The sequence below is a fragment of the Cyprinus carpio genome, unplaced genomic scaffold (genome assembly GCF_018340385.1).
Source record: "Cyprinus carpio isolate SPL01 unplaced genomic scaffold, ASM1834038v1 S000000001, whole genome shotgun sequence".
Taxonomy (NCBI): domain Eukaryota; kingdom Metazoa; phylum Chordata; class Actinopteri; order Cypriniformes; family Cyprinidae; genus Cyprinus; species Cyprinus carpio.
The window spans coordinates 1,165,628-1,177,871 of NW_024872754.1; the positions used below are offsets into that span (position 1 = coordinate 1,165,628).

Sequence of the window (12,244 nt, forward strand, 5' to 3'; positions counted from 1 at the left end):
CATACTTTTCATTATTTATTGCCTAACAGATTTATAACTTATGCTGCACCGTGATTTCCTATTGCACGTGTCAAAAGATTATTTTGAAGGCAGCTGACGTTATTTGCAGCTTTTCTCCTTTTACTCAATTCCTGCTCATCAATAAGGTGAGAACCAGACCCGTTAACTCAAATTGTAAAAAAGGCCCCCTTGTGGCCGCTAAGCATCAGACACTTTACTGTGACTCTCTCTCTCCTACTGGAAGACGCCTCGCTTCACCTGGACTCTTAGCCAATCACAAGTTGACTCAGGATCGCTCCACGCTGGTAGCATTCTGTCTGAGACTTTTGCCAGTAGTGTACGCTAACTGCACGGGCTTACAACCCGCCTTGATACAACTGCTTTATTCTGTGTGCGTCTTTACAAGTAAGAATCGGTATTTTGTTGTTCTTTTACTGTCATTGCTAAGGCTATATTGGTAGTGTTTTGTATGTTTAGTGTTGCTAAATGTAAGCTCAGGCTTTTCTGCCCAGTTAGGCCTCGTATCGTGATGCTTCTTTCTATCGATGTATAGGTTTCAACTCTGGCATTATTCTTTGGTTACACATTGTAGAATACCATTTAAGCACCCTCTGCACATAGTTTGTAAGCTATCGCGGTGATATTCGCCTTCAATCAAGTTAATCGGTTATAGGGCACGCACCTCCCGCATGTACACTGGTCGTCACGTGACACCTCTCGGAGCGGCCTGGTGTAGTTATTTATATGACCAGCAGAGGGAGCCATTGTATTGCGAATGGTTTATCCTTAGTTGTAGCTGCTTACACACAGCACAGCCTTTTTCATTCTTTAATGCCAGTTTCGGCCATGTTAAAATATCATTGTATTTTATTTCTGCTGTATTGTTAGAATAGAATACAGTTAATACAAATATAGATTTGTTGCATGATAATCATTCATTTGCATTCAAATAATTGTTTGTGTTTTATTCCTTTATTTGTTTCAGAACCACACCCATCACTGTACATATTCAATCATGCAGTTGTAAATTCAATAAATACTGCCAATGAAGAAATCTTGCGTGATTCTGACCGATCACCCGCTGTGAGCTCTACCTAGCGATCCACAAACTATCTAAATTAAAGAAGCCAGTCCTCTTCACCACAAAGTGGTCCTTCGAGCCGGATCCAGAGCCTGCAGCGGAGCAAGATGTCTATCACCTCGGACATAGAGTCTAGTGCACGATCCAGGAGGCAGCGGTCCCTCCCTAACTACTTGCAAGATTATGACTTGTCTGATCTCCCGACCAGATCTCAAACCAAGAAGCCTTCTGAGTCACAGTCCAGAGAGCAGCTAGACGAAGAGGACCACAGCAGACCCGATTCACGCTCTGCACCCCCAGAAGGTCAGCTGCACCACAGCCCAGCGCGATGGTCAGTCACTGATAGATGGGAATCTTCTGCAGAAGAGTGGAGAAGGGAGTGCCGCATACTAGAGCGTGAAAGGGAAGATCTCCTAGCATCAATGGAGGAATTAAAAAATACAGAACTAGCAGCTCAGAGCCAGAGCGGAGCCCAGCAATTCCCGTTCAGAGCCACGTACTGTAGCTGCCAGAGATAGACTTTACAGAGAAGGGCTGGATTATGGAGGTGCTTCAACCCAGTACAGATCAGTCTACTTCCGGGAAAGGGAGACACCACCACAATGGTCTTCTGACAGGCGTCATGACTACAGTAGAGAGACAAAGGACTACAGAGAATTAACCAGGTATGACTCTCCCTCACCTAAGCGCTCTCCCGAGCCAGTACGCACCAAGCACCAGGCCTCGCGACGAAGCTATGAGTCCAGAGAAGGGCGCTACAGTTCTCATTATAATTATGAGCAGTGCAGCCACCGCCGCTCACCTGAGCACTACGCCAGCTACAGAGACCCTAGTTATTCCTTCAGAGAATACAGAGAACCATCATGCCGAGGTGACTACTCTCCTGCACGCCGCTGCAGCTACTCTCCAGACCAGCGTGAGAGACGTAGTCCCCCTTCACCTTGGCACGAGCCCAGACGCCGACGCTCAGTGACTCCCCCTGGTGGACAGGAAAGAACATACAGAGGGCCCACTCCTTCAATCCCGAACTTCAACCGTCCTAACCCAAGAGACTTTGCAAGACTCCGTATTGCCCTGGACAATCTCCTTCCTAGAGATGCCACTGAACGTTTCAAGTTCCAGATATTAGTGGATCATCTGAAGCTGGAGGAAGCATTGCTGGTGGCAGATTCTTACAGCAATTCTGACTTTCCCTTCACTGACACTATGGCAGCTTTAAACCAGCAGTACGGGCAGCCACACCAACTCACCCTTCAGCGTATTGCCGAACTGATGGACGGCCCCAACATTCAGAGTGGAGACATCAAGTCATTCAGGTTGTTCGCCCTGAACGTCAGATCCCTGGTGAGCATGTTGGAGCAGCTCGGTTTAAAGGGGCAAGTTGAGCTGGACTGTGGTTCTCATGTCACCCGTCTACTGGGCAAGCTACCTCACGATCTGAGGTCCAGTTTCAGGCGCTACATCCACCCACTCCGCATTCCTATCCCCACTCTTCTGGACCTAGCAGATTGGTTGGAATACGAGCTCCAGATCCAGGAGGATATAGCACAATATCACTTGAGAAAGGACACTGGATCTAAGCCCAAAGACTCCAAGAGTACTGTCAAGTCGTCACCTAAAGCTTCAGTCCTCATGCTGGGGGCTGAACCCAAACCGGTTAGGGAGCCATCCAGATCCACTCCTCCAACCAGTCTAGATGCAAAGAAGTTCTGCCCATTCTGTGAGAACTACAAGCACACTCTGAATAATTGCGCAAATTTCAAACTGCTCAGCGCCACCCAGAAACGTAACTGGATTCAGGACAACAACCGATGTTGGCGATGCGGCAGAGAACACAGATCAGCTGAATGTGATTTGAAGATGTGCTGTAAAACATGCAACAGCAGACACCTGCTTGCTCTGCATGATGTCAGCGAGAGAAGTTTAGCCAAGACTGACAAAGCTGAGAGAAGGCCTGACCAGGTGAAGTCCAGTGAGAGCAATCCTTTGTCCGTACCAAGTGCAGACCAAGTGCTATACATTGGCAAGCCACCGCAGGGCCATCGTGTGCTTCTCAAGGTCAGTAAAGTTATCCTCCGCCATGGTGACCAAACTCTAGAGACATATGCTGTGCTAGACGACGGCTCCGAACGCACCCTGCTCCTCCAACCGGCTGTCCAACAACTGGGACTTGAAGGCCAGCCTGAGGATTTGCCCCTGCGTACAGTTAGACAGGAGCTGCAGATGCTTCACGGGGCGGCTGTCTCATTTAGCATCTCTCCAGCCTGTTCTCCAGCCATGGTATACAATATCCAAGGAGCCTTTACCGCACCTAAGCTCGGGCTAGGCCAGCACACGTATCCCGTCAAAGCACTGCAGAGCAAATACAGACATTTGAAGAAGCTTTCTATCCCTTCATTCAAGGACATTGTCCCGGTACTGCTCATTGGCTCAGACCACCCTCACTTGGTGACTCCAGTTGAGCCAGTCATCTTTGGTCCCCCTGGTGCACCGGTTGCTGTCCGCACCCGTCTCGGATGGACGCTGGAAGGTCCGACCAACAATCTAAAGCAGTACCTTATCGAACAACGCTGTCTTTTCACCACCTTCGGGGCTCCTCCAGCTGACATCTACCAGCATGTCGAAAGGCTTTGGCAGCTGGACGTCCTCCCATGGCGCAGCGAAAAGGCCAGTACGAGGTCACGACAGGACAAGGAGGCCCTTGAATGCTTGGATAAACAGACGGTGCGAGTACATGTTAATGGTGTTCACCGCTATGCCACACCTCTTCTCCGCGTGAAGAACTTTCCCCAGCTCTGCGCACCAAAGGAGGCAGTACTTCCTCAGCTCCGGAATACGGAAAGGCGGCTGGCGAAGAACCCTGAGATGGCCCAAGTCTACAACGCAGAGATCCAGAGACTTGAACAGGCTGGTTATGTGGCGAAACTACCCCCTGGCACAGAGAACACCTCAAGTAGCTGGTACATCCCTCACCATCTTGTCGAACACAATGGCAAGCACAGAGTGGTTTTTAATTGCTCTTTCCAGTACAGCGCCACTGACTTGAACAAACTCCTGCTCCCTGGTCCAACCCTTGGTCCACCACTCCTTTCAGTTCTCCTGCGATTCAGAGAACATTGTGTGGCCTTCAGCAGTGACATACGGGGGATGTTTCATCAGGTCAGGCTCCTTCCAGAGGATGAGCCTCTCCTTCGCTTCCTCTGGAGGGAGCTCAAGCGTGATGAACAACCTACAGTCTACCAGTGGAAGGTGCTTCCCTTCGGCACTACCTGTAGCCCCTGCTGTGCTACATATGCCCTACAGAAGCATGTCACTGATCATACTCATCCAGCTGATGCAGTGAGAGACTCTGTGTTAAGACATTTCTACGTGGATAACTGTCTACAAAGCGTGCCTACAGTTGAAGATGCCAAGCCCATCATTGACAAACTGCAGACTCTCCTTGCCGAGGGAGGCTTTGAGCTACGCCAGTGGGCCAGTACACATCCAGACACCATCCGTCACCTCCCTGCTGAGGCAAGATCGGCTAGTGCTGAAAAGTGGATCGCACAGGGTCACCCAGGTCAAGAAGAATCAGCCCTGGGCCTGCAGTGGGACTGTCGAGAGGACACCCTGTCCTTTAAGTGTCGAGAGTCTGTAGCCACTGAAGAAGTTGTCACTATGCGCTCCATCTATAAAGTGGTGGCAAGCCAATACGATCCCCTTGGCTTTCTAGTACCTTACACCACCAGGGCCAAAGTTGTCATCCAACACCTGTGGGACAAAAAGCGAGACTGGGATGACCCTGCTCTGCCAGATCACCTGCTAGCCGCATGGAGAGAGTGGGAGGACGAGTTACCTCACCTACAGAGCATAGCACTTCCAATGTGTTACACTGGCCGTGAGTTAGACAATCCCACCTGTGAGCGCGAGATCCACGTGTTCTGTGATGCCTCGGAGCGAGCCTATGGCTCTGTGGCATACCTCCGAACAGAGAATCCTCATGGAGTCGTCCAAGTAGCTTTCGTCACCGCAAGATCCAGAGTTGCTCCAAAAAAAGCAGCAGTCAATCCCACGGCTGGAGTTATGCGCTGCTCTGACCGGAGCACAAATGGCTCGGATCCTCAAATCTGAAACTCACACTGCCCATCCAGCGGGTGGTGCTCTGGTCGGACTCTACTACCGTGCTCAAGTGGCTGCAGTCGGAGTCATGCCGATTCAAAGTGTTTGTTGGTACACGCGTGGCAGAGATTCAAGATCTCACCGAGGGCGACACATGGTGGTACGTGGACTCTGCACAAAACCCTGCCGACGACATAACGCGTGGCAAACCTCTCGACACATTGACACCAGACAGCCGCTGGGGTCAAGGCCCAAGCTTCTTGTGGTGTGACCCAGACAAATGGCCACAAAGTCCTCAGATTCAGACAGATGCAGATCAGGGTGAAGAGCTCAAGAAACCACAGTTCTGCGGCCTCACTACTACCACGCCAAGTCATCTCCCGGATGCTAAGCAGTTCTCTTCCTTCAGAGACCTCCTGACCGCCACAACGAAGACTCTACATGGGGCGGCCCCAGGCAACGTCACAGCCTACAGGCAAGCCCAGCTGGCTCTGCTACAACAGGTCCAACAAGAGAGTTTTCCCATTGACTATGCCCAGCTGCAGTCAGGGAAACCAGTTGCCAAGAGCAGCAGACTTCTCAAACTTGCACCAGAGTTCGACCACAGTGTCAAGCTCATCCGTGTTGGTGGACGTCTGCGCCATAGTGACCAGCTGGAACCGGATACTGTTCACCCGGTGGTGCTGGATGCCAAACACCCAGTCACGCAGCTGCTCATCCAAGAGTATGATTACCGTCTGCACCATCCAGGCCCAGAGAGGGTTTTCTCAGAGATGCGCCGCAAGTATTGGCTACCAAGAGGGCGAGAGGCTATCCGCCGCTTTCAGCGCAAGTGCCAAGAGTGTCAAAAATGGCGCGGAAAGCCACAAATCCCTAAAATGGCAGACCTGCCTCCATCCAGAGTCCGACTTTTCAAGCCAGCATTTTACTCAACAGGAGTAGATTGCTTCGGGCCATACTCTGTAGCGATTGGAAGGAGGAGTGAAAAGCGCTGGGGAATAATTTTTAAATGCATGACCACCCGAGCCGTGCATATCGACATGCTCTCCAGTTTGAATGCAGACTCATTCCTCATGGCCCTGCGACGGTTCATCGCCCGCAGAGGAAAGCCGTTCGAGCTGATTTCAGACCAGGGGACTAACTTCAGAGGTGGTGATCAAGAGCTCCGGGAAGCATTCGCTGACCTTGCTCCAGACATCAAAGCTCAACTTGCCTCTCAGCAAATCGACTGGAAGTTTAATCCACCTAACGCCCCCCCCACTTCGGCGGCTGCTGGGAGCGCGAGATACGCTCAGTAAAACAAGCTCTGCAAGTAACCCTTGGAGCCCAGCTTGTGACAGATGAGGTAATGAGAACCCTACTAGTTGAGATTGAAGGGATTCTCAACTCCAAACCATTAGGCTACACATCTGCAGACATCGCTGACCCTGATCCAATAACTCCCAACTCACTTCTCATTGGGCGGCCAGATGCCTCTCTACCGCAGGTGGTGTATCCTGACTCCGAGCTCCTGAGCAGTAGGCGTTGGCGCCATAGCCAGCTGTTGGCTGACCACTTCTGGAAGCATTTTATCCGTTTCTATCTGCCCAGCCTCCAGGCCCGACAGAAGTGGAATGCTGAAAACCCAGATCTGCACATCGGCAAGACGGTCCTCATCATTGACCCGCAGCTCCCTCACTCACTGTGGCCAGTTGGTACAGTGACCAGCGTATTTCCCGGCCTCGACGGAAAAGTACGATCTGCTGAGGTGAATGTAGGAGACCGGGCGTACACCCGCCCTGTGGCTCGACTCATCCAGCTTCCAGAGTTGTCAGACTAAACACTACCGGTCGAGTGGGCGCCTTTTCTTCTTCTACTGATTCCCTTCAGTAATCTGGGGGCGGCTGTAAAAAAGGCCCCCTTGTGGCCGCTAAGCATCAGACACTTTACTGTGACTCTCTCTCTCCTACTGGAAGATGCCTCGCTTCACCTGGACTCTTAGCCAATCACAAGTTGACTCAGGATCGCTCCACGCTGGTAGCATTCTGTCTGAGACTTTTGCCAGTAGTGTACGCTAACTGCACGGGCTTACAACCCGCCTTGATACAACTGCTTTATTCTGTGTGCGTCTTTACAAGTAAGAATCTGTATTTTGTTGTTCTTTTACTGTCATTGCTAAGGCTATATTGGTAGTGTTTTGTATGTTTAGTGTTGCTAAATGTAAGCTCAGGCTTTTCTGCCCAGTTAGGCCTCGTATCGTGATGCTTCTTTCTATCGATGTATAGGTTGCCACTTTGGCATTGTTCTTTGGTTACACATTGTAGAATACCATTTAAGCACCCTCTGCACATAGTTTGTAAGCTATCGCGGTGATATTCGCCTTCAATCCAGTTAATCGGTTATAGGGCACGCACCTCCCGCATGTACACTGGTTGTCACGTGACACCTCTCGGAGCGGCCTGGTGTAGTTATTTATGCGACCAGCAGAGGGAGCCATTGTATTGCGAATAGTTTTTATCCGTTCTCATTGTTATAGTTGTAGCTGCTTAGACACAGCACAGCCGTTTTCATTCTTTTAATGCCAGTTTCGGCCATGTTAAAATATCATTGTATTTTATTTCTGCTGTATTGTTAGAATAGAATACAGTTAATACAAATAGAGATTTGTTGCATGATAATCATTCATTTGCATTCAAATAATTGTTTGTTTTATTCCTTTATTTGTTTCAGAACCACACCCATCACTGTACATATTCAATCATGCAGTTGTAAATTCAATAAATACTGCCAATGAAGAAATCTTGCGTGATTCTGACCGATCACCCGCTGTGAGCTCTACCTAGCGATCCACAAACTATCTAAATTAAAGAAGCCAGTCCTCTTCACCACACAAACACACAAATAAATGAAAGAGGACCTATTATACTTTTACATCGTGTTTGAACATCAATGTGTGTCCACAATGTGTGTAAAGAACCTATAATTGTAAAATTAAAATCCTTTTTTAATCCCCATAAATCAGAAGCATTGTCTGAGAACAGGATGTTCCAGTTTTCTCCCTATGATGACATCATAGTATGGAAAAGCCCCGCCCAATGGTGACAATCTCTGCCCTATTAGCACAGATCCCCCCCTGAGTGAGCCGCTCACAGTCCACCATGTTTATACCCTCGCTAGAGCAGCTAGTCATAAAATGTCTCAGCTATTTAAACATTGTAACTCTTGTTTTTGGCTGAGCCACTGAGGATGTTCTTTTCAATTGTGTGCCAAGAAATTAGCTAAATTTTTATGTTTGTGTGAACCATTGTACACTGGACTGCTTTGCAAATGTAGTGGGTTGTCTTCTGAGTTGTTTGTTGATAATAAAAGAGACATTACACCATGATGTGGTTGTCATGTGGTTTACTTTCGGCTTCTCAGTTTCTGTATTATAACAGACACCATCAGATAGTAACAGGAGAATATCTGGTTTAGCCGTGCCTCTCATCGCAATGACATCCCGCGCAAGAGAGCGTTTTAGCATACAATAACTATTATAGAAACAAATAGAATAACAATGGGAAAAGAAAATATAGGAACAGAAAACAAATACTATAATGACCCATTTACATACCTGTATCAAAGTATAACAGACACCATCTGTGCCTGTCAATCATTGCATACTGTTACAATTTATATTCATATGACGGGAAATACATTCAAAACTCTCATGGATCATTAAAGGTAAACAGATACAACTACACACAATCATAAACCTGTAACTCACAACACCGGTAAAACAGAGTTAAAAAATTTACCTAAGTATGCATCGTCATATAACGAAACTCATCAGCATCCAGCACGTGTAGTAGTGGCCATTACACAAATTCATGTTTCGATTAAACATACTCTTACAACGTTTATACTTGGAGTACTAATCTCTTAATAAAGAAAAGTTAACAAAAAAAACAAACCCTAATTAAAACTCACCTGCCTGTAGCTTTCTAGTTACCCTTCAGACCTTGATTAGCTTGTTCAGCTGTGTTTGATTAGGGTTGAAGCAAAACTCTGCAGGGCTGCTGCTCTCCAGGACAGACGTTCGCCACCCCTAAAGTAGTGTAACAATATTATACTTGCCACACAAGTACACGCAGGATTTTCAGAAAAGTTGCTTCTCAAAGATGGATCAGTACCAGCTCTTCGTGGTCCACCTTCATATCAATCGCACTTTATAAAGTGTCTTTGCAAAAGCCTTTCTGAATATGCTTATGTGGCTAAAGTTGCCATTGTCTCTTAAAGGCCTCGTTTACACTGCCAGTTAAATGTGACCCAATTCTGATTTTTTTGCTCATATGTGACACAGATCGGATCTGTTCTATGACAGTGTAAACAGGAAAAAAGCGCATGCATTCGGATATTTCGAGATCGGTTTCAGGCCTCATTCATATGTGGAAATAAATTGGATATAAATCAAATGTGTGCCAATGCGACTGTCATGTAAACAGGCAGATCGGATTTTCTGAGGCATTGTGTTCTGTACATCATTAAAACCACAATTTGGTACTTCTCTGCGGTTTAACGATGTCATATGTGACCTGTGCTGGCAAAATGACTGTAAATTCGCATGGGCTATTTTGAGCTACAGGCAAAAAGAAAGAAAAAATGTATTTGTACATTTTCTCCGCTCGCTTCCCGCGCTGACTGTCATCCGAAGTGCGTGCATATGACGGCGCGCAATCCCAATAAATACAAACATATACAGAATTACAGTATTTCAGAATTCTCGCAAACATAATCTGCTTTGTCTTAAGTGAACGCTTAGGGAACTGTTGGGGGAAAACATCTGATGTGTAACATTATATTAGATCCATGCATTACAGGACGTCTGTATCATTATCATAACGTTAATCTAACAGTAAAAGAAAAGAGGGAATCACTCGTTGCAATTCATTGCACTGCTTTTGTAGTTTTAATAATCAATTTATTTCTAATGAACACACAAGTTATTTTTACATTTGATTGTTTTTCGTACATGAATGCTTTAGATATAAAATGATAAAGGTAATGCATTTTTTGTTTCTTTCTAGGCTACTTGTACTGTTTTTTTTTTTTGCATCTGTTCTTATTTATAATAGCAAAGATAAAATAAAAAAAATAGCTGTATTATGATTATTAATATAGTAATTAATAATAAGAAAAGACAGAGGACTTCACTATCAACTTCAAACGGGTGTCATTTTTTGTCCAATTCCAACAAATCACAAATCATACTGAATGTCTTTTAATGGAGAATTTCATTTTTCCCCTCATTTTTTCCTCCTTAATTGCTCATTATGACTCGTTTTGTCAGCACAAGTCACATTATTCTCATGAGGAAGCACATGTGGAGGCGGTAAATGACAACAACGCATACGCGATGTTTCAGGCGATATGGCAAGTGTAAACACATGAATCGGATATGGGTCACAATTGAAAGAACGTGTAAATGGACATCCAAAAACATCAGATTTAGGCAACAAATCAGAATTGGGCATCAAGACCTGCAGTGTAAACAAGGCCTTACTGTATTCACAAAGACAAGAGCTTGTGATATTTAAACCCAAAATGCTCACTGCCTGTAAAATTCAGAAGCACAATTTTATTACTTCTTAAAAAATAAAACTAACGACATAGCTCTGATCTCTTTATGAATACAGTCAGAGACAGTGGTAACTTAAGCCACATAAACTATACAGCGTGCTAACAAGCACATTCACAAAATAAAATGTACTATACTTGCATGTTCTGAATACGAAGTTGGACAAACAGTTGGTACTGATCCATCTTTGACAATTCTACTCGCTTTGCAGGGGGCAGGTGTAAGGGTTTTACTGTGGTGCGAATTCTCATGTGGACTTCTAAGGTTTCCATGTTGAGTAAAACTCTCTAAATGCTGTTGCCAGGTGTAAGGCTTCTATTCTGTGTGAATTCATGTGTGCCTGTTTAAGTTTCCTATTTGAGTGAAACTACATCTACACTTTATTGGCATGAGTAAGACTTTTCTCTGGTGTGAATATTCATGTGCAAGTTAAGGCTTCATTCCAGTCCTGAAGAAGCCGTCTCCATCCTGCTTCAATGACTACCGTCCAGTTGCACTTACTCCTATTCTCATGAAGTGCTTTGAACGGCTAGTCATGCAACACATCAAGTCCCCCCCCCCCCCACCCCTCGGACCCCTTCCAGCTTGCATACTGGTTCAACCACTCGACTGATGATGGCATCGCCACTACCCTCCACTCAGCACTCACACATCTAGAGAAAAAAAAGGACTCATGTCAGAATGCTGTTCATAGATTTCAGTTCAGCATTCAACACAATCATCCCTCAACAGCTCATCCACAAACTGGTCCAGCTGGGGCTCAACACTTCACTGTACAACTGGCTGTTGGACTTTCTGACTGGAAGACCTCAGGCAGTACGGGTCGGCAGCAACACATCCAGCACCATCACACTGAACAATGGGGCCCCCCAAGGATGTGTGCTGAGCCCCCTCCCCTTCACTCTGCTGACCCACGACTGCACACCGTCACACAACTCCAACCTCTTTATTAAGTCCGCGGATGACACGACTGTGGTGGGTCTCATTAGCAACAGAGATGAGACAAATTACAGGAGCGAGGTGAGCCGCCTGGCCGGGTGGTGCAGTGATAATCTCTCTCCGAATGTGGAAAAGACGAAGGAGATTGTTGTTGACTTCAGGAGAGTGCACACTCAGCATGCTCCTCTGACCATCAACGATGTGACTGTGGAGAGAGTGAGCAGCACCAAGTTCCTGGGTGTGCACATCACAGAGGACCTCTCCTGGACTGACAACACTGCAGCACTGGCCAAGAAAGCACAGCAGTGTCTTCTACTTCCTCCGCAAACTGAGAAGAGCCAGAGCCCCGGCCCCCATCATGTGCACCTTCTACAGAGGAACCATCGAGAGTATCCTGACGAGCTGCATCACTGTGTGGTATGGCGCTTGCAACGCGTCCTGCCGGAAGACTCTTCAACGCATAGTGAGAGCAGCTGAGAAGATTGTTGGTGTCTCTCTCCCCTCCCTCCAGGGTATTTATGGAACCC

The 12,244-nt window shown here is 46.8% G+C and overlaps 1 protein-coding gene across 1 annotated transcript; it reads left to right on the plus strand.

Annotated features, from left to right (window-relative positions):
• The first annotated feature begins 3,316 nt into the window (after positions 1 to 3,316).
• LOC109084751 lies at positions 3,317 to 8,028 on the plus strand. The gene is made up of 2 exons (XM_042753769.1): positions 3,317 to 7,298; positions 7,892 to 8,028. Exon 1 carries the CDS (start codon positions 3,359 to 3,361, stop codon positions 5,192 to 5,194), a length of 1,836 nt encoding a protein of 611 aa, XP_042609703.1. The 5' UTR covers positions 3,317 to 3,358; the 3' UTR covers positions 5,195 to 7,298; positions 7,892 to 8,028.
• The last annotated feature ends 4,216 nt before the right edge of the window (positions 8,029 to 12,244 follow it).

Coding starts and splice junctions, on each gene's coding strand:
- LOC109084751 (XM_042753769.1), top strand. CDS start 3,359: ATGGTATACAATATCCAAGGAGCCTTTACCGCACCTAAGCTCGGGCTA.